Genomic DNA, 22,681 nt, shown 5'->3' with positions numbered 1-22,681 from the left:
TTCTGACTTTAACGGCATTAACAGCATATTAGTTATATAACTAATAATTCCTTTTCCCTCGCGCAGGCGAAGTTACCATTTCATTTTCATCCATTAAAAAAATTAAGACCATAGGACACTATATACCAATTAAATTACCGATGTATAATAAGTAGGTGAGGTTATAGTATACAGCTAGTATAAATATAAATTTATAATATTTATAACGGAAATTTTATAATTTCGTTGATTATGGCAATAAATAAAGGGATAATAAAAATAAATACTCGAAATCCTTCAATCTGAGTGTGAGTAGGCTTTATAAATTTGCGGACTCATGTCTGTCAATATAAATTGACCTGACTCATCTCGAAAAGCTGTTGATAGTTATAAGAAATTAGTGTGTATATTGCAAAAATATAGATAAAACAAATGGATGGATGATTTTTATTATTTATTATTTCTTTTTATTTGTTAAAATAACACGTAAGAATGTTTGTTAGAATCTATTTCTATTTGCTTATAAATTAATATATACATATGTATAAATGCCTAGCTTGAAGGCTGTTTCGATTAAATCTTCAGATACTATTGATTTTCTCGTTAATGTACTCGTATACTAGTGACAATACTGATTTTAATGATACATTTTCCAAATAGAATCATTAAAATCAGTATTAGAAGATGTGGTGTAACGTATGTATATTTAGAACTATATACCAGAGGGAGATTTTGTACAAAAGTCGTTTGCTTAAATTATGTTTGCCTGGCTGTGTTTCAGTTTGAAGGGTGGGTTATGGCAGTAAATTTACAGGGTACAGAGGAATAACACCTGAGTCCTCAGGAATGGTAATGCAGGGGGGGTATCATGGACGAAACAGTATACCCTGTTATGTCCATACTGCTCATGTCTTTAGAAAACGGTTACCAATTTCCATTAGGTAGGCCGTCAGCTTGTTTGCGATTTTAAGTTGCATAAAAAAAAGAATAAAATGTCCCGCGCCTGTGCTTTTAATTGTCGTTCAGTTCAAAACAAGATCGTTATTCACAATTAGACAATGGCCTATTTGCATAAACTTGGGCTAATCGCAAGCACTAAGAATGACTCATCAGGCATACCTAGTCTGCTGAATGGCCTAATAGGACGAGTTTGAAATTGAATGTTGATAGCAATATTAATGTCAATGTTTCATGACACATAATTTGTCTCTTTTTAACCGACTTCAAAAAGGAGGTTGTGACGGTTCGCCTATAGTACAATAGGTTTAATACCATAAGTACATAGAAAAGAAACAGGGGTTCCTATGGGTGACCGCTGCGAAAGCTGAGCTATTTAATATAAACAAACTTTAAAGTCAAGGTTCACAATAGTATACAGAGAAGACGTTACCATATATGAAATATTGACACAGAAAGGAAACTCCTTTGATGTGTTTCCAAAGTGTAGTGGATGTCACAAGAAAATTAAATAAATTAAACAAAAATATATTATATTTTATATATAACCAAATTATAGTTTACCTTTTTATCATCAGGTGTAAAAAAGATACATACAACACAGTTTAATAAGGTTTATGAGAGTCTTTAAAGTTTTATAAATTCGATAATCAATTTAATAGAAAATACCAAAATACGTTAACATATAATTAAATTAAATTTAAAGAAAAGTTCATTTCGAATAATAGGCTAAATCCGATGATTGAAATATTTAACCTTCGGTGACATAGTCTGTGACGTTATTAGAGAAAGAATAGAAAAAAAGAAAGAAAAAAAAAAAGGAGGGACGGCAGATCGGCGGGCGCGCGGGAGTCGCTTTTTAGGAATTGCGCAATAAAAAAAAAAAAAAAAAAGAAAAAAAAATGGCGCGGGAGTCGTGTTTTAAGGAACTGCGCAATAAAATAAAAAAAATAACTAGGATATAGAGATCTAGGAGGGACTGGTTCGATGAAGGGGTTTGAGATCGTAGTGTATCACTATGGATTAAGTGTGTGAAATTAATCAATAGAAGACTGGAGAATCCGGTGAGCTTGTTCCATTTATTACTACGTAGTTAGATTTTTGACTGTGATCACAGGCAAAGTCTATACTTAATATTTTTCCCAACAACTATTAAAATACGTATTTAGTCGAGTCCATATACCTTTAGGTAATGCGTATATCGTTAAATGCAATCACATTTGAACAAAGTTTACATCAATATAATTTACGTACTTACGTTATTCTACTCATATACAAAATCCAATTATATGGTCGTTTGATAGAACTTCATCAATTTGATTCAATGTTCTAATTGTCCAGTTTTGGAAAATACTTATTGAATCAACTATTGAACTATTACAATACTAACTAGTTTCATATCTAGTTATTATAAAGTATTTATTTATTGAGGATAATAGACTAAAGTGACTATGGTCTGGTCTCATTGCTGGGGAAACAGCCATTGATGAGAGAGAGGGGTTATTGAGTGGTGACCCTGTAAATGCAAGTGCGGTGTGGGCTACCTCCATTGTTTGGAGTGACTGTTTTATGTGTATTGTGGGGCCGTTCCTTGTGTCAGTCGGTGGAAATTGCCTGTGTTCAGTCGTGAGTTGGTGATGGTTGAGACGATGATGATGATGAAATATTTGTATTTATTACACTATTACAGTGTTGGTTTGGAATATCTGTTCATACTTAACGCTTCATGGTGATGTGTTTTTATACCATTACTCGGTCGACCAGATTAATGATTCTTAGTCTATATTTGATTATCCATGACTACATGTGGGGATTTGTTTTACACCAGATGTACAAAGAGACAGCTTAACTGTTGCAAGTGATATTATGTGAATGTAATACTTTTAATACATTATTAATTGTGTTACTAGATAAATTCATGTGACTGTGGGGTGTTTATGGTAAACAAGCCTGTATTGTTTAAATAGATATTTTGTCTTGATTTATTATAAACTTTAATATTGATTTTATTGTAGTAAGCAAGCTGATAATAACAATTCTGTATGTATTACTGGTTTCTAATAATATTTAATTATGCTGATATTATGGGTGTGGATTTATTTCCTAATGGTAATAAATGTACTAAAGGATTCTCTGACTATAGTTATTCTTAACTAGGTATGAGGTACAGTATAAAATTAGTATTAAATGACAAGTATAAGTTATGTATTTTACTCATATTTAGGAGGAAAGTTGTCATGGCGATAAGGTTTGTATGTGTGTTGTTTGTTCATGTTATATTGACTAGACAAGTTCAGACAGGGTTAATATTAGTGAATATTTACTGGATTTATATTTAATATACATGTTTTGAATATTTTATGGGAATAGTTTGGAGATATACAAGTAGTAAAATATAATATTAGTATTTTATAAATTTAATTATTGAGTTATATGTTTATGTCAGACTGTATCCAAGGAGATATTATCCTATTAATATCAAGTTAGGACAATTACTTTAAATATTAATAAAGCAAACACTAACACTGATTATTCACTTCTTTAATAAATTTACATTAGAGGTTAGAAATCAAATAGATAGCATATTGGGAAAATCTTCACCACACATGTATTTGAGGAATGTTCTTGAGAATTAGTACTGTATGTATATATTATTGCAAGTACAATTGCAATAAGAATGTTAAACTTCTAATCTTCTGTTCATTCTTGAATTTGAAAGTAAGCTTGGCTACTGATATGAATGTAAAACTGCAGCATTACATGATACTATTAATTATTTCTGGTGTAAACCATGATTATTTATGTCACTGATAATTTAGTTGTATGTTACGGTTGATATATGATGATTTTATATTTAATTATATTAAACAAATACAAATAAACAAACTTGCTAGTATTTGTTACGTTGACAGTCGTGATAGATAATCAAAATTCAATTCAATACATCAATACGTCATTCAATACGTCATTAATGTGACAGATGTCAAACAAAAGGAGATTATACACGTTATGATTCTATATCTAAGTCTATAGAAAATTTATATAATTTTCTATTATTTTATAATAACTGTAGGGGAAATATTGGAATTATTTATATGAGAAATTTCACTTAAATGATATGATAATTATTTAAAGACCTAATTTCTTAGGGATTTAATCATGATGATTTAAACACTAAAACACTTGTTTATCTGAGAAATCCTCTTAGTAAATAGGTTTACTAAGACACTAAAAGGAAGTAGATATAGTATAACTATAGTACAGCTACAATAATTGTATGGGACTTACTGTCCTTTCTATACAAATATATATTTAATCTATATCTTTCACATTATAATTATGCAATATATTGCCTCTACTACTACAACATACACAAATAGGACTTATTGTCCTTCCTATATACCTATATATAATAATTGACCTGGCACTTTAATGTGTAATTTATCAGTACTTATGACAACAACCAATTAGGACTTATAGTCCTCTCTATAAAGCTACATAATTATTTAATCTGATTATTTCACTATGTGATTAATCAAACCTCTACAAATATTACAAAAGATCTCTATTACTCTCAACACAATAATAGCTTGTTGGACTTAGTGTCCTCAAACTTATAGAAAACCCAATTGGTTATTTCACGAGACGTTGTTAACTTGTGATTAATCAGTGTCTTTTAAAGGACTTATAGTTCCTTTAGATATATCTCTCTGAATAAATAATTGGTTAATTCACAATGTGGTTAATCAACAATAATATTATATATAATTGACTGGACTTATAATTCATTCAATAGCACTCATTACTTTTAGTAGCTCTCGACCTATGGGTTGGACTACTCGTTCTTAGGCTCTGGCCTAATCAACAGATGTAACTTGAACCTTGAGTATTCTTGGTATTAAGTAAATAATATTAAATTGACAATGCTATGTTATGATATAGCAATTATCAACATTATATGGCTTGGCCAATTCCAGGGTGTGGAAGGTATCCCCTATCACACAAATCTTCATCTCTATCGGACTGTCTTCACAGGTGATCTCTAATGTCACATTATAGGGCCGAAGGGTTATGTCCCATCAAAGTAGGTTCTGGTGTCTGGGTGATCTCGCTTCTTGGTCTGATCTCTTGTGGAGCCGAAGGGAAACCCCCATTGAGTAAGCTCGTAACAGGGTGACGCTGGGAAACAGTTTCGTACTGTTAGTGGGTGATCTCTATGTCGCCATATAGGACTGAAAGGGTCATCGCCCATGAGTAAGCTCTCGTGTCGGAGTGATCCTGGGATTTCAGTTCCGATCCGTTTGCCTCTGGCAAGCACTAATTTATACTGGAAGCATCGTGGGGCTGGTGGAGCCACTGTAATGTTGAAGTAAATGTACTTATGTTTGGTTTGGAACTGAGAATACTCATTCCCTTATTACCATCAGAGTGCATTAATAAATAGTAATACCCTTCCCTACCTTTTTGGAGGAAGAGTTATAGATAGTTGGAAAGTCTTCCACTGGTCCGGGCGTGTGAGGGGCCCGACCGCTCCCCCATTTTTTTATTATTACAGTTATTCTGTAATTTACTATTAAATTAACATAACTTCCTAGTTACACGAATAATGAGTGTAATTCATTAATTATTCTTAATCCTTAAAGCTTTATCAATTATCTTCATTATTTAACTCCTATCATATACCAATTAAAGAACCTTTTGGTTATTACACACACAACGGGTCCTACATTACTAGACGATCACACATTTATTTATCTGGCCAAATGATCAAGTGTTCTACTAAAGATCTGTTCAATATTATGTTTTATTGTAAGGGTTTATATGATTCATAGGATATTTGGGGTGTATAAGGCAATATAGGTATGGGGTTATATTGAGGGTGGTAGGCCATTCTTTAGGGTGAATTTTCATTAGATTTTCATAGATTTCATTAGGTTAAGCCTTCGTAGGCTTTTCTTAGGCTTTGTAGCTTTTCCATGTGTAGCTTAGTTGAGAGGGTAGTTTTTATATAGGGGTACAGAAAGGGGGGGACCATCACAATTGGTGCCGTGACCAGGATATAATTGGTTCATGGCTATTTACATATCAGATCAATATGAACACTTGGTCACAATTGGAGCTTGTGACTTCAGGGATTGGTTAATGAAATATGAAAGAGTTTTAAAGTTAAACAGTAATATCTGCTGATAATATAATTCAACTCCAACTTTGAAGATTATGACTAAATAATTATACTGTCATAATTATTATAAAATCAGAGCTTTATAGTGTTTACCTTATGGTAAATAAGCCCATATTAATAATTCTTTTACTCTGAATTATTTTAATTATATATGTAGGTTAGGTATACGGGAGTCCATTCATTTATTCTTATATTTAATATAGATCTAGGATTTGGACCTAATTTCATGATCTCAATGTCTATAGGTAAATAGCCTATTTTACTGTTATTTTATGTTATTAGGATTTAATTTATCAAATTCATTCAATCGTTACCTATTGAAGTCAATTGTACAACAAATTACATAATTTGGTTTTTTTTTTTCATTTACTCTATATCAATTGAATAAATTATATTAAGAACTACACTAATAGGTACATAACAATAGTAGTGAGGATAGCTTACTAGGTTATATTCAGTTCACATTGATCTAATTTTATGCTACAGGACACATTTATTATTCTTTTGCTTCATTAATTCTCAATACTTACTGAACTATTAATTTAACATTATATTAATTTTATAGACAATAATTATGCTATAATAACTTATACAAAAAAATTGATTAATTTCATTTTATTATCAAAGAAATAATTTAAGATGAATTAATGACATTATTTATTTCTGAGGAAATAACTAATTGACTTTTATTTCATAAATTTTTATGATGCAGTGACATTGATTATATATATAAAAAAAAAAAATTAAATAATTATGATTTAGTTTTAATTTAGGATTTTTAAATAGCTTATACAATGTTTTATAGGGATTTCAAATTGAGAGTTAGACGTTTCATAAAATATCATTAGGGTTAGTTAGGGCCTTTAGTTACCTTATTTAATTATCTAAATATGAAAATTTTATTAAATGTTTTCATATTGTTAAATTTAATTCCAACAATTAATTAGGATGCTATTATAAATATATTATTTAGGGTTCTTCACATAATTTATTTATTGCATTTTACAATTATATTTCAGATTCTATTTGATTATTCACTTATTTCGAATTAGACATCTTATAAAAAAAAAAAAAAAAAAAACTTTATATTTATATCAAAGGGGGATTTTGTAGGCTGTTTATACGCGTGCATTCTCTACATGTCTAAGCATTCTACATATTTAGATGTTGCGCACACTTAGTTTATTTAGTCCTTTATAGTTGCACATAACACAAAATATTTGTATCTTTTGAAATAATAATTTATTATACAAAATAAATTAATTGATGTATCTAATGTAGTTGTTTGTATTTGTGTTAGGTTTGCTGTTGTGATCTTTTGGGGTATCTATCTATCTATCTAATGGGGTTACATAATATTTTATTATAAAACTTATTGATCATGTTATTTCTGAGAGTATTAAGAAATAGTCATTGGTAATTTAAGTATATTAAAGGAATTTAAAGAGAATTTATTAAAAGAGTTTTAAACTATGGGGGCCGTTTGTATTATTTTATGCAACATATTTATAAAAGTCTTAAAATTGGGGGGCCGTGCAAAATTTGTCAGACAGGGGGGCCGGTGGTGATAAATTATTATTTATATAAGCTTTACTTCTATGATTAAAATTAATAAATAAAAATTAAATTTATTTGAATTTTGTTAGGGACTATTATTTTTTTTAGTCAATGAACACTAGGTTATTTCTTAGCTGAAATATGTATTTGTGGTTACTTAGACGCTTCATAAAGTTTTATTCGTATTGTTTAAATTTATTTTAACGAATTTATTTGAACATCTTCATTTTAATATTTAATTAACTTGGGATTTTATCTAATCATTTATTTACACTTAGACAATTATTTTAGGATTCCTTTTTGCATTTATTACATTTTAATGCTTAAATTATTTCACTTCATTTCGCTTTAGATTTTTTACTTAGGCTCTTTCGCTTGTTAATATGTTATACTCATACATTTAAGCTTTTAATTATGAACTTCCATTTAGATGTTTTAACTCGTATCTTTTAAATAGATACTTTATCTAAATTTACTGATACAAATAACGTATCTATTAGGTTCTTTACTTGAAGCTCTTCACTATTTAGGTTTTATACATTTAGACTCCTCACATACTTAGGCTTTTCATACATTTAGGTTTTATAGACTCCTTTACACACATTTAGGATTGTATTCATTTATGCTGTTTATGATATTGTAATTACATGCATTGAATTTATTACATATAAATAAACGAGTATAAAAATTTTAATTATAAAATTTAATGGATTCACTCTATCATTACAGCGTATGCAAATTAATTATAAATAATTATTTACAAATCTATTCATAAATAAATATTATGCTTAATTATTAATATATTGAGTAGAAATTTTAAGGCTATTCATACACATAACATACAACAACACATAACTTCGGGTTTAAAGATCTTTTTAATACTTTTATTGTTTTGAGTCTTAAGAATGTCAGAGTGTTAGGCTAGTATCGATGAATCAATGAAAAATTTAAATGATGTAATTACGCTGTAAAGTTAAATTATATACACATATGTGAAGTACATTTTTAGGGTTGGAAAAAAATTGTAACAATAAACTTATCTTGTTGTAATTATCAATCCGGTAAACTCCTTGATAATTAGGGGGCCGGATGTGACGGTTCGCCTATAGTACAATAGGTTTAATACCATAAGTACATAGAAAAGAAACAGGGGTTCCTATGGGTGACCGCTGCGAAAGCTGAGCTATTTAATATAAACAAACTTTAAAGTCAAGGTTCACAATAGTATACAGAGAAGACGTTACCATATATGAAATATTGACACAGAAAGGAAACTCCTTTGATGTGTTTCCAAAGTGTAGTGGATGTCACAAGAAAATTAAATAAATTAAACAAAAATATATTATATTTTATATATAACCAAATTATAGTTTACCTTTTTATCATCAGGTGTAAAAAAGATACATACAACACAGTTTAATAAGGTTTATGAGAGTCTTTAAAGTTTTATAAATTCGATAATCAATTTAATAGAAAATACCAAAATACGTTAACATATAATTAAATTAAATTTAAAGAAAAGTTCATTTCGAATAATAGGCTAAATCCGATGATTGAAATATTTAACCTTCGGTGACATAGTCTGTGACGTTATTAGAGAAATAATAGAAAAAAAAAAAGAAAAAAAAAAAAGGGCCGGCAGATCGGCGGGCGCGCGGGAGTCGCTTTTTAGGAATTGCGCAATAAAAAAAAAAAAAAAATGGCGCGGGAGTCGTGTTTTAAGGAACTGCGCAATAAAATAAAAAAAATAACTAGGATATAGAGATCTAGGAGGGACTGGTTCGATGAAGGGGTTTGAGATCGTAGTGTATCACTATGGATTAAGTGTGTGAAATTAATCAATAGAAGACTGGAGAATCCGGTGAGCTTGTTCCATTTATTACTACGTAGTTAGATTTTTGACTGTGATCACAGGCAAAGTCTATACTTAATATTTTTCCCAACAACTATTAAAATACGTATTTAGTCGAGTCCATATACCTTTAGGTAATGCGTATATCGTTAAATGCAATCACATTTGAACAAAGTTTACATCAATATAATTTACGTACTTACGTTATTCTACTCATATACAAAATCCAATTATATGGTCGTTTGATAGAACTTCATCAATTTGATTCAATGTTCTAATTGTCCAGTTTTGGAAAATACTTATTGAATCAACTATTGAACTATTACAATACTAACTAGTTTCATATCTAGTTATTATAAAGTATTTATTTATTGAGGATAATAGACTAAAGTGACTATGGTCTGGTCTCATTGCTGGGGAAACAGCCATTGATGAGAGAGAGGGGTTATTGAGTGGTGACCCTGTAAATGCAAGTGCGGTGTGGGCTACCTCCATTGTTTGGAGTGACTGTTTTATGTGTATTGTGGGGCCGTTCCTTGTGTCAGTCGGTGGAAATTGCCTGTGTTCAGTCGTGAGTTGGTGATGGTTGAGACGATGATGATGATGAAATATTTGTATTTATTACACTATTACAGTGTTGGTTTGGAATATCTGTTCATACTTAACGCTTCATGGTGATGTGTTTTTATACCATTACTCGGTCGACCAGATTAATGATTCTTAGTCTATATTTGATTATCCATGACTACATGTGGGGATTTGTTTTACACCAGATGTACAAAGAGACAGCTTAACTGTTGCAAGTGATATTATGTGAATGTAATACTTTTAATACATTATTAATTGTGTTACTAGATAAATTCATGTGACTGTGGGGTGTTTATGGTAAACAAGCCTGTATTGTTTAAATAGATATTTTGTCTTGATTTATTATAAACTTTAATATTGATTTTATTGTAGTAAGCAAGCTGATAATAACAATTCTGTATGTATTACTGGTTTCTAATAATATTTAATTATGCTGATATTATGGGTGTGGATTTATTTCCTAATGGTAATAAATGTACTAAAGGATTCTCTGACTATAGTTATTCTTAACTAGGTATGAGGTACAGTATAAAATTAGTATTAAATGACAAGTATAAGTTATGTATTTTACTCATATTTAGGAGGAAAGTTGTCATGGCGATAAGGTTTGTATGTGTGTTGTTTGTTCATGTTATATTGACTAGACAAGTTCAGACAGGGTTAATATTAGTGAATATTTACTGGATTTATATTTAATATACATGTTTTGAATATTTTATGGGAATAGTTTGGAGATATACAAGTAGTAAAATATAATATTAGTATTTTATAAATTTAATTATTGAGTTATATGTTTATGTCAGACTGTATCCAAGGAGATATTATCCTATTAATATCAAGTTAGGACAATTACTTTAAATATTAATAAAGCAAACACTAACACTGATTATTCACTTCTTTAATAAATTTACATTAGAGGTTAGAAATCAAATAGATAGCATATTGGGAAAATCTTCACCACACATGTATTTGAGGAATGTTCTTGAGAATTAGTACTGTATGTATATATTATTGCAAGTACAATTGCAATAAGAATGTTAAACTTCTAATCTTCTGTTCATTCTTGAATTTGAAAGTAAGCTTGGCTACTGATATGAATGTAAAACTGCAGCATTACATGATACTATTAATTATTTCTGGTGTAAACCATGATTATTTATGTCACTGATAATTTAGTTGTATGTTACGGTTGATATATGATGATTTTATATTTAATTATATTAAACAAATACAAATAAACAAACTTGCTATATTTGTTACGTTGACAGTCGTGATAGATAATCAAAATTCAATTCAATACATCAATACGTCATTCAATACGTCATTAATGTGACAGATGTCAAACAAAAGGAGATTATACACGTTATGATTCTATATCTAAGTCTATAGAAAATTTATATAATTTTCTATTATTTTATAATAACTGTAGGGGAAATATTGGAATTATTTATATGAGAAATTTCACTTAAATGATATGATAATTATTTAAAGACCTAATTTCTTAGGGATTTAATCATGATGATTTAAACACTAAAACACTTGTTTATCTGAGAAATCCTCTTAGTAAATAGGTTTACTAAGACACTAAAAGGAAGTAGATATAGTATAACTATAGTACAGCTACAATAATTGTATGGGACTTACTGTCCTTTCTATACAAATATATATTTAATCTATATCTTTCACATTATAATTATGCAATATATTGCCTCTACTACTACAACATACACAAATAGGACTTATTGTCCTTCCTATATACCTATATATAATAATTGACCTGGCACTTTAATGTGTAATTTATCAGTACTTATGACAACAACCAATTAGGACTTATAGTCCTCTCTATAAAGCTACATAATTATTTAATCTGATTATTTCACTATGTGATTAATCAAACCTCTACAAATATTACAAAAGATCTCTATTACTCTCAACACAATAATAGCTTGTTGGACTTAGTGTCCTCAAACTTATAGAAAACCCAATTGGTTATTTCACGAGACGTTGTTAACTTGTGATTAATCAGTGTCTTTTAAAGGACTTATAGTTCCTTTAGATATATCTCTCTGAATAAATAATTGGTTAATTCACAATGTGGTTAATCAACAATAATATTATATATAATTGACTGGACTTATAATTCATTCAATAGCACTCATTACTTTTAGTAGCTCTCGACCTATGGGTTGGACTACTCGTTCTTAGGCTCTGGCCTAATCAACAGATGTAACTTGAACCTTGAGTATTCTTGGTATTAAGTAAATAATATTAAATTGACAATGCTATGTTATGATATAGCAATTATCAACATTATATGGCTTGGCCAATTCCAGGGTGTGGAAGGTATCCCCTATCACACAAATCTTCATCTCTATCGGACTGTCTTCACAGGTGATCTCTAATGTCACATTATAGGGCCGAAGGGTTATGCCCCATCAAAGTAGGTTCTGGTGTCTGGGTGATCTCGCTTCTTGGTCTGATCTCTTGTGGAGCCGAAGGGAAACCCCCATTGAGTAAGCTCGTAACAGGGTGACGCTGGGAAACAGTTTCGTACTGTTAGTGGGTGATCTCTATGTCGCCATATAGGACTGAAAGGGTCATCGCCCATGAGTAAGCTCTCGTGTCGGAGTGATCCTGGGATTTCAGTTCCGATCCGTTTGCCTCTGGCAAGCACTAATTTATACTGGAAGCATCGTGGGGCTGGTGGAGCCACTGTAATGTTGAAGTAAATGTACTTATGTTTGGTTTGGAACTGAGAATACTCATTCCCTTATTACCATCAGAGTGCATTAATAAATAGTAATACCCTTCCCTACCTTTTTGGAGGAAGAGTTATAGATAGTTGGAAAGTCTTCCACTGGTCCGGGCGTGTGAGGGGCCCGACCGCTCCCCCATTTTTTTATTATTACAGTTATTCTGTAATTTACTATTAAATTAACATAACTTCCTAGTTACACGAATAATGAGTGTAATTCATTAATTATTCTTAATCCTTAAAGCTTTATCAATTATCTTCATTATTTAACTCCTATCATATACCAATTAAAGAACCTTTTGGTTATTACACACACAACGGGTCCTACATTACTAGACGATCACACATTTATTTATCTGGCCAAATGATCAAGTGTTCTACTAAAGATCTGTTCAATATTATGTTTTATTGTAAGGGTTTATATGATTCATAGGATATTTGGGGTGTATAAGGCAATATAGGTATGGGGTTATATTGAGGGTGGTAGGCCATTCTTTAGGGTGAATTTTCATTAGATTTTCATAGATTTCATTAGGTTAAGCCTTCGTAGGCTTTTCTTAGGCTTTGTAGCTTTTCCATGTGTAGCTTAGTTGAGAGGGTAGTTTTTATATAGGGGTACAGAAAGGGGGGGACCATCACAAGGTCCTCAATTAAGTTTTTTTTTTAAGTTTGTTAACCCCATAATTTGGTCAGTTTTAAAGCGATTTGGGAGATTCTTTTTTATCTGAAAGGATATGCTTATATATAGTTACAGATTGGTTCCATAGAAATTTTATCAAAATCGGTCCAGTAGTCTAGATTTAAAATCAAATTAACTAGTTTTGCCCGAATTGAAGTTTTTGTGGAACACAATCTTAAATTATGATTATTGCTTTTTGAAATAGTAATAGAGTATCCAATAGTTATTTTTAAAAAAGTGACTGATAAAAGTCACTTTTTCAAAAATAACTATTGCATGCAATTACTTGTCACAAATTACATATTTCATATTAATAACATATATAATGTATTATTACTAGATGTGTCATTTAAAATTACTATTTATTATATATATATATATATATATATATATATATATATATATATATATATATATATATATATATATGCGACCCGACCCGGCTTAACATTAATTACAAACAATCAGAGGGGAAAGGGATTGTTAGCAATGGAGTTTGACATCCCCATTGCTAGCAGTATGCCTTATTAGGTCGACCTCCACGTGCTTCCGCTAGAAACCATCGTGAACAATTCTTATTAAATTCGTCACGATGGACTAACTGACCTGCTTCATCCTCACATCCTTCACTGGTGTCCCGCCGGTGTATACCAATAGCGCGAGTGCGGGGTTACCATTCCATTATCACCCTTAAAAAAATCAATCAAATCTTTGCTCTTTATAATATTAATATTTTTGACTGTCTGTTACCACTGAATGTAAAGCTGTCTAGACGAGCAACGGTATATCGGTATCAAGAATAAATATGTATTTATAGGCAAGAATTTGGCCGACCTGTTCCTCGACCGAATTTGTTATTAGTTGATCATAAATATCTTGAAATCAATTAGATAAACCAGACTGGCATGTTAGTAATGGGGTCTAACAGCCAATAGGGCTAGCGATATATCTTAATAGATTGACCTCCACGCGGTTCCCTCATCGTGAACAATTCTTGATGTACTCGTCACGATGGGCTAACTGATCTGCTTTCATTATCATCTATTATACTTCACTGGTGCCCTGACAGTGTATACTAATATCATTCCATTCTCACTCATTAAAAAAAAACACATACGGCTCAAAACATTCATATTTTTAAATACATTTAAGACACTTTTTTGGACTGTATAATTAACTTAGTGATCCAACCTAACCTTACCCAGGGGGGAAACGGATTATTAGTAATGGAAACTGAGAATCCCATTGTTAGCAATATACCCAACCAGGTGGACCTCCTCGCGGTTCCCCCTGGAAACTATCATGGTTAATTCCTGATGAATTCATCATGATAGGCTAACTGGCCTGTTTTCATTCTCATCTATCACCCTTCACTGGTGCTCCGCCAGCATATACCGTTAGCGCAGGCGGGGTTACCATACCATTTTCACCCATCAAAAAAAAACGAGGCACCAGTGGAAGATGATAGGTGAGAATGAATGCAGGTCAGTTGGCCCAGCAATGGGGCTATTAAACCCCATTACTAACAATCCCTTTCCCCCCTGTTTGGCAAGGCTAGGTTGGGTTTCACTTTTTTGGAAAAAAATGTAGAAGTGTTTAACAGTTAATATATAGTATTCAATTTAGTAATAAATTTAGAAGTTAAAAAATGCATAATTGTTTGCACAAAAAAAAAAAACATATTTAAACAGGATGCATAAAAGAATAATTACGAAAGATTATCGAGCACGAATAAATGGAGATGTCGGTACGGACCGCCTTAGACGGAAGTATGTCGACCAAATAGGTGAGGAAGGACTGGCGGGCGTGTATGAAAAGATTGATGAATGTAGAGTAAGCGAAAGAAGCCTGTTTGAATCGAAGCATTTGACGTTCTATTCCGACAAGCTTTCCGTTGTCAGCGTTGATATTTAGTAAAACAAATTTATGGATTTGTATAACAATAAAGAGGCCATTCGACGTTTGACTGGACTATTCTTTCTGCCACTTTGTAAAGGGAGTCGTGATTAGACGGTTCGCAGACAAAACATGCTTATGAATATTTTCCTATGATTTGTAGTTCGTGATTGTTCTTTGGAAAGGTAACCTTTGTATACCTTAGTAAGTGGAAAGTAGATATCTCGCCACCCGTATTGAATGCTTCAACATCTGAAACGATCACCTCACGATCTTATTTCAATAATTTACTTAGTAGATTCGCTTCAAAATATTCGCACAACTAGAGGCAGGGAGACTTTGTACAAAAGTCGATTGCTCGGGTACCTCTGTCCCATTCGTGATTCTACTGTGAAGCAGTTGTGTTTGCATGGCTGTGTTTCGGTTTGAAGGGTGGGATATGGCGTGAATTTACAAGGTATAGAGGAATAACACCTGAGTCCTCAGGAATGGTAACGCATGGGGGGTATCATGGGCGAAACAGTATACTCTGTTATGTCCATGCTACTGCTCATTGTCTATAGGCGACGGTTACCACTTTCCATCAGGTGGGCCGTCAGCTTGTTTGCCATTCTAAGTTGTATAAAAAAAATATCATATATTTAATGACGCGCCTAGTCTTTGCACGGTTAGTTTATAAATTTAATAAATTTATATGATTACTATATTACTATATAATTATTTTAAAAACAGTCGGTGTTACACGCTCATGATACTAATACAGCTGCCTATGTGTGAAAAAATTTTTAATATAGCTTTAGTATTTTTAGAGTTTATCCATTATAAATAAAAAATGAAATCTTTCCTGTTTTTAATATCAATTTAAGGTACGACAATATGACATATACTCTACATATTTCATTGTAAGTATGGAATCCAACTACTAACGTACACGAATAGATAATCTTAAAACGTTAAACTTACTAATGTTCATTATAATTAGGGTAAATAAGTTGAAACGTCATTACCTTATGACGTTAACGTCGACATGTAGGGCTGCCAAACAATATCAATAGAAATATTGGAAACTTTCATTTGGGGTGTTGAAAAATGATAGATATATAAAATACCGTATTTCATTTATTATCATCATCATCATTTCAGCCATTATTCGTCCACTGCTGGACATAAGCTTCCTTCATAGATGCCATAAAGAACGTTTCTGAGCCACCTGCATCCACTGACTCCCTGCAACGCATTTATTATAATAATATAATAATTTATTTCCTTTCAAAAACACGGTATATACATAGTTTCTAGTTATAATAATGTCCCTGACACTACAGCATAATGCTGAGCACGGACCTCATTTTGCAGGTATTGCGACGCACGCACACACACACTCATCTTTGATGAAACTGTTATAATACGAATTGTTTTATTTTTATATTTTTTATATATATATTCTTCTTATATATATATATATATATATATATATATATATATATATATATATATATATATATATATTGTATTGTTTCTTTATTATAATTCTTAATATATGAAGTTTTTTAACCCCTGTGTGGGTGTTGTCGCATATTTCGTAGCGTATATAATCCATAGTGGGGTAATCTAGCATTTGTTGAAGATTGATGTTATGGTAAACGCAACACTTTATTTAGCCCTTAATTCCCTGAAACCCTTATTTCTCCTAGAAGCCAATGGCGCAAGAAGCTGATTGAATAAATTGTTATAATTACTTGCAATATAGGTCAGGTCACATCGACTTCGACGCGGTCCCGGCTCTGAATTATATATAAGGTTTATTTCTGGTGAATTCGTTACGAAATACGAATTCATTACGAATGGGTCTTTTTTTTAATGGATGACAATGGAGTGGTTGCCCCGTCTGCGCTAACGGTATACGCTGGCGGGGCACCAGTGAATGATCATAGGTGAAGTGATGAGGCAGGTCAGTTAGCCGATCGTGATGAATACATTTGGAATTCAACACGATGGCTTCCAGAGGGGGACCACGTGGAGGTCGACCCGACTGAGTACATTGCTAGCAATGCGACTAACAACCCCCCCCCCCCCCCGTCCCCCGTTACGATGGGTCAACTGCTCTCTCTTCTTTCTGACTTCAGTCTCACCTGTCTACAATTAACAAGGACTTCGCCAGTTTCCCCAGGTGGGAAGTAGGTGTTTCCCAATCCATCAAGGATGTAAATGGAGTGGCTATTTTCATACATCAAAAATAAAATAAAATCGGCTATCGTTATTTTCCCTCTGCCGCCATCTACTGGGCGTATGTATCATTTTTTTCTTATAGAGACTAAAAACTATTCTATCTCTCAAACTAAAGCATATACACATTTACAAGATCTCATTAAAATCGCTCGAGTGGTTTCGGAAATTACCGTGAACGAATATCGTATCGCGGGATTTTTATTTTAAGACCTGGTAACCCTATCGACTAGGGCAATAACCACGAGCGGGCATTATGCCTGCGCGTGCGCACGCCATGTAATTGTCGATGCGTCGCTCTATTGCAGTCAGTTTTATGTTTCGATGTGTTTGTTGATGTAATTATACGAGTACAACTTCAAAATGCACGACTTTTTAATTCAACGATGCTCTTTAAATGCATACTAGCTTTAATACGCGGCTTCGTCCACTTAACTGGAATTTGTTTATTGACCATTATAATGTGTACCCAATGTCTTTCTCTATAACATATAGTAGATGTATATTAAATTTTTAAACGATTGATAAAACAGTTAAGACGCCAAGATCACTTTCCACCAAATGGGTTGTCACCGTCAATGTTTACGATTCTAAGTTGCGTAAAAATAGAGAAGGTTTGATAATAGATTATACTACTAATAGATTTATAATATATTACTATTCCCAACCAAGTCGATCTCCTCGCGGTTCTCCTTGGAAACTATCATGGTTAATTCCTGATGAATTCATCATGATTGGCTAACTGGCCTGTTTTCATTCTCATCTATCACCCTTCACTGGTGCTCCGCCAGCGTATCCCGTTAGCGCAGGCGGGGTTACGATACCATTTTCACCCATCAAAAAAATATAGGTACTACTAATTACTATATACACTATAGACCTTTGTGCAGAAATTCCTACTATATTTTTCACACAATAATTTCAACTATGGTCAACCAGTGGTCGAAATTCCTTTTTATTTTACAACTTAAAAATGCAATCAAGCTGACGGCCGACCTGATGAAAAATGGTAACCGTCGCCTATAGACATGAGCAGTACCATTGACATAACAAAGTATACTGTTTCGCCCATGATACCCCCCATGCGTTGCCATTCCTGAGGACTCAGGTGTTATTCCTCCGTACCCAGTAAATTTACGCGATATCCCATCCTTCAAACCGAAACACAGCCATGCAAACACAACTGCTTTACGGTTGAAACACGAATTTATCCTTTAATTTTTTTTTTGTGTATGTCTATCTATGTCTTTTGTTATTTGTGTGCTGTAATTAATGCAAATAAATTATCTATCTATCTACACGAACATAGATTCCTCCCGACATAGTTTTTCATCGTACCTTATCATATCATCATATTTCTTATGGTCACGTATTATTTGCACAACTATTAATGATGTTAAACAATGACATTTGCAATCATCGTGGATGACGGAGCACTTCACCGACGGATCTGTCCGACTGACATCTTTGCTTATGTTCAATGATTTTTTTTTATCTTTAGATGGATCTGTTATTTGACTAGAACCTCTTCATTTCTCAGAGATCTCATATATAATTAAATGAAAAGTCATACTAATGATATCCATTGTGTTTGCTTGTCTAGGATAGACATTATTCTCTAAGGCTTCTCTTTTTTGTATTTACTCGCACGATTCTAGCGTTTAAGAATATATAGTATACTGATTACGAATAAGTAATACAGAAATATTTCGCAAAAAAAAAAAAATTGAGAAAGAGGAACGCGTGGGTGACGTTCGTAATTGAACCACTACCTGCTTACCATCAGGTGGGGTGTGGTCTGCTGACAGTGACTAGCTACTATTTTTTTTTTATATAAAACTTAAATATTGAACTAGCTCACGGCCCTCCTGATGTAAGATGGTAACTGTCACAGAATAGCACCATGCATGTCACAAAATATGAGTACATTGTGATGCCCGGACTCCTCAAGCATTGCGGCTCCTGAGAACTAAGGTGTTGCGTCTCGTAGTATCAAATTGACTTGCCTTTTTAATTTTTCAAGGCACTTTCTTCCACGCACAACCACTCTTTGGTATCAATTGCCAGCAGCAATATTTCCGAACCGATACGACATCATAACCAGAAAAGAGCATATTCCTTTTTAAAAGGCCGGCAGCACACCTGCATTGCCGTTGGTGTTGTGGGTGATCATGGGCGGCGGTAGTCACTTACCATCAAGTGCGCCGCAGGCTCGTTTGCCTCCCGTTGTAAAACAAAAAACACTGTTATATCTCACCCATCTTTTATTTAGTCTTCCTCCGGTACTAAAAATAATAATGTACAATTGTTGTCCACAGTTCGCAGCTACGACAAACACGACAAATGCGGGCTCGTGTGGATACCGCGCGTGGTCGCGTACAGGTGTCGCACGTGCGGCATTTCGCCGTGTATGTCGATCTGCCGCGAGTGCTTCCACCGCGGCGACCACTCCACACACGACTTCAATATGTTCCTGTCGCAGGCGGGTGGCGCGTGCGACTGCGGCGACAAGTCCGTCATGAAAGAGGACGGGTGAGTTGACAGTCCACTTGGAGACTTTTGTTACGATTTGAAAGTATAATCTTTTCCATGACGCCTCCAGAATTGAGATCTGGGAAAGGAGCCGTCAACGTCATGTAGAAAACTCTAACATTAATATGCGCCAACGGTTTGACCCCGGGGTAATGATCGTGTTTTTATGCGATGTTGGACATTCGAATAAGGAATATAGAATCCGAAACTACATTGTAGTACATTGTAGAATAGTCTGTAATGTGATGCATTCGATACAACCTGTTTTTTTTTTAATGGATGATAGTGGAATGGTAACCCCGCCTGTGCTAACTGCCTGTATATGCTGGCGGGGCACCAGTGAGGAATAATAAGTATAGATGATTGTTAAAAATGAAAAGGCAGGTCAGTTACCCCAAAGTGATGAAAAGATTTATTTAGCACAATGGTTTCTAGGAGAACCGCGTGGAGGTCGACCTGAAAGGGTATATTGCTAGCATATGAGACTGTTAGTACGCATTGCTAACAATCCCTTTCTCTTCGATACAACCTAGGGTACTTTGAACAAAACAAAAAGCGCGTCAATTAAATCAATTAATTTTTAGAAAAAAAATCTATTCACGAATTTGTGTAGATAATTATGCGTTACATAATACAGACAAATTGAAAAACTTCTTTTGGTAGTCGCGTAAAAATCTGCAGTACTCTCTGATCGTATTATGTACTAGCTCTTTCCCCGCGACTGACCGTATGAATCAATATGAAGTAACCATGTATTAAGTTAGGATATAACCTACCCGTATACCAAATTTCATTAAAATCCGTCCAGCCATTTAAACGTGCAAGTTGCAAACGTCCATACATACAGTCTCATAAATTTTCAGATTTATACTTGTAATATAGTGGTAGTGTGTCTGAGCGAGCACGTAATATGCTGATGTATTCGTGTCGTGTATGTATGTATTTTGACGTCATATATAAAAATGAATATAGCTTGAAGCAAATCAATGCACAGTAGTCACTTATAGTGGCAGTTTGCGAGATTGCGAGGGCGGCGATGACGTCACACGGCACGACCTCTTGCCGCGAGGCCAACAGGAAGGAGTTTACGTCTCGGTAAACGCGGAACGGGTTGTTGCTTAGATAGACACCGCGCCATAGTTCCATCCATGGTAATACCGCAAATTATGCCCGACACCATCTACGGCGAATGTTAATAATCTTATAATATTTGTAGTTGAACCGACGTGTATACAGGATAAGAGTTATTAAACAGCCGTTTAACATACGCCTGTCTCTTATTGGGGTAGGCAGAAACAATAGAACACCAAATGCCTCCAACAACATTTCGAAACTGTGTTTTATTAGTGAAACTGATTTATTTTTATAATGAATCTATTTATTTGTTGTGGAGAGATTGGCATCGTCCCTCTTAAAACATCTCAAAGATCTTACTGCGGTTAACAACTCGTCTGCCAAGCGTCGCAACTACTGGCAAAACCCCCCTTATGGGGAAGGCCTATGTTCAGCAGTGGACAGTTAACGGCTGATATAATACCAGATATATTTACCAGAGGGAGACTTTGTACAAAAGTCGATTGCTTCGGTACCTCTGTCCCATTCGTGTTTCAACCATGAAGCAGTTGTGTTTGCATGGCTGTGTTTCGGATTGAAGGGTGGGATATGGCGTGAATTTACAGGATACAGAGGAATAACACCTGAGTCCTCAGGAATGGAAATGTATGGGGGGTATCATGGGCGAAACAGTATACACTGTTATGTCCATGGTACTGCTCATGTCTATAGGCGACGATTACCACTTTCCATCAGGTGGACCGTCAGCTTGTTTGCCATTCTAAGTTGTATAAAAAAAAATAAAAAGAAATATTAGTCTTGTTACTGTATGCAATAAAACAATAGATACAAATAAGTAGAAGATGCGACAAACAATGCAAGCATTTGTATGTCTATGCATTGTTATTTTTAAAACAATATAATGCCTAGTAGTTAGTCAACATGGTATTGAACTTGACCTCACCGCTGGCGACGTCGCCGACCTTGGGAACAGGGTGACCTTCATTAATACAGGTTATACAGGACAAGTGGAGTGTCTTTTCTTGACTTTCGACAATAGGCTTCTGCGTATTTTTAACTTCAAATACTATTTCGCATATATTATTCTGTTTTTATATATCGTCTTTAGATTTTATATCTTCGCAATTTTTTTTTATAATTTATAAGCCGTTGGATAGAGTTCACTCCTTTCTAGTAAATTTTACACCAAAGGTTTATTTTGTACAAAAATCGTATGCTTGGGCACTTCTATCCCTTTATGTTTTCACTTTGAAAAAGATGTGTTTGCATGGCTATATTTCGGTGTATGCAGTGGAATGTGGCAGTGAAATTACAGGGTACAGAGACATAGCATCTAATTCCTCTGGAATAGTAACGCATGAGGGGTGTTATGGGTGATACAATACAATATATTCTGTTATATTC

The 22,681-nt window shown here is 33.3% G+C and overlaps 1 protein-coding gene across 1 annotated transcript in view; it reads left to right on the top strand.

Annotated features, from left to right (window-relative positions):
* Positions 1–22,681, top strand: part of LOC113519921 (E3 ubiquitin-protein ligase Ubr3) — a 151,192-nt gene that overhangs the window by 17,470 nt on the left and 111,041 nt on the right. The window contains exon 2 of the mRNA XM_052902242.1: positions 19,990–20,203. Within this exon, the coding sequence (XP_052758202.1) occupies positions 19,990–20,203 (214 nt within the window). The remainder of the gene's footprint in view (positions 1–19,989; positions 20,204–22,681) is intronic.

The sequence above is a fragment of the Galleria mellonella genome, unplaced genomic scaffold (genome assembly GCF_026898425.1).
Source record: "Galleria mellonella isolate WM207_F2 unplaced genomic scaffold, CSIRO_AGI_GalMel_v1 utg89, whole genome shotgun sequence".
NCBI lineage: Eukaryota > Metazoa > Arthropoda > Insecta > Lepidoptera > Pyralidae > Galleria > Galleria mellonella.
This window is presented reverse-complemented; position numbering and strand designations above follow the sequence as displayed.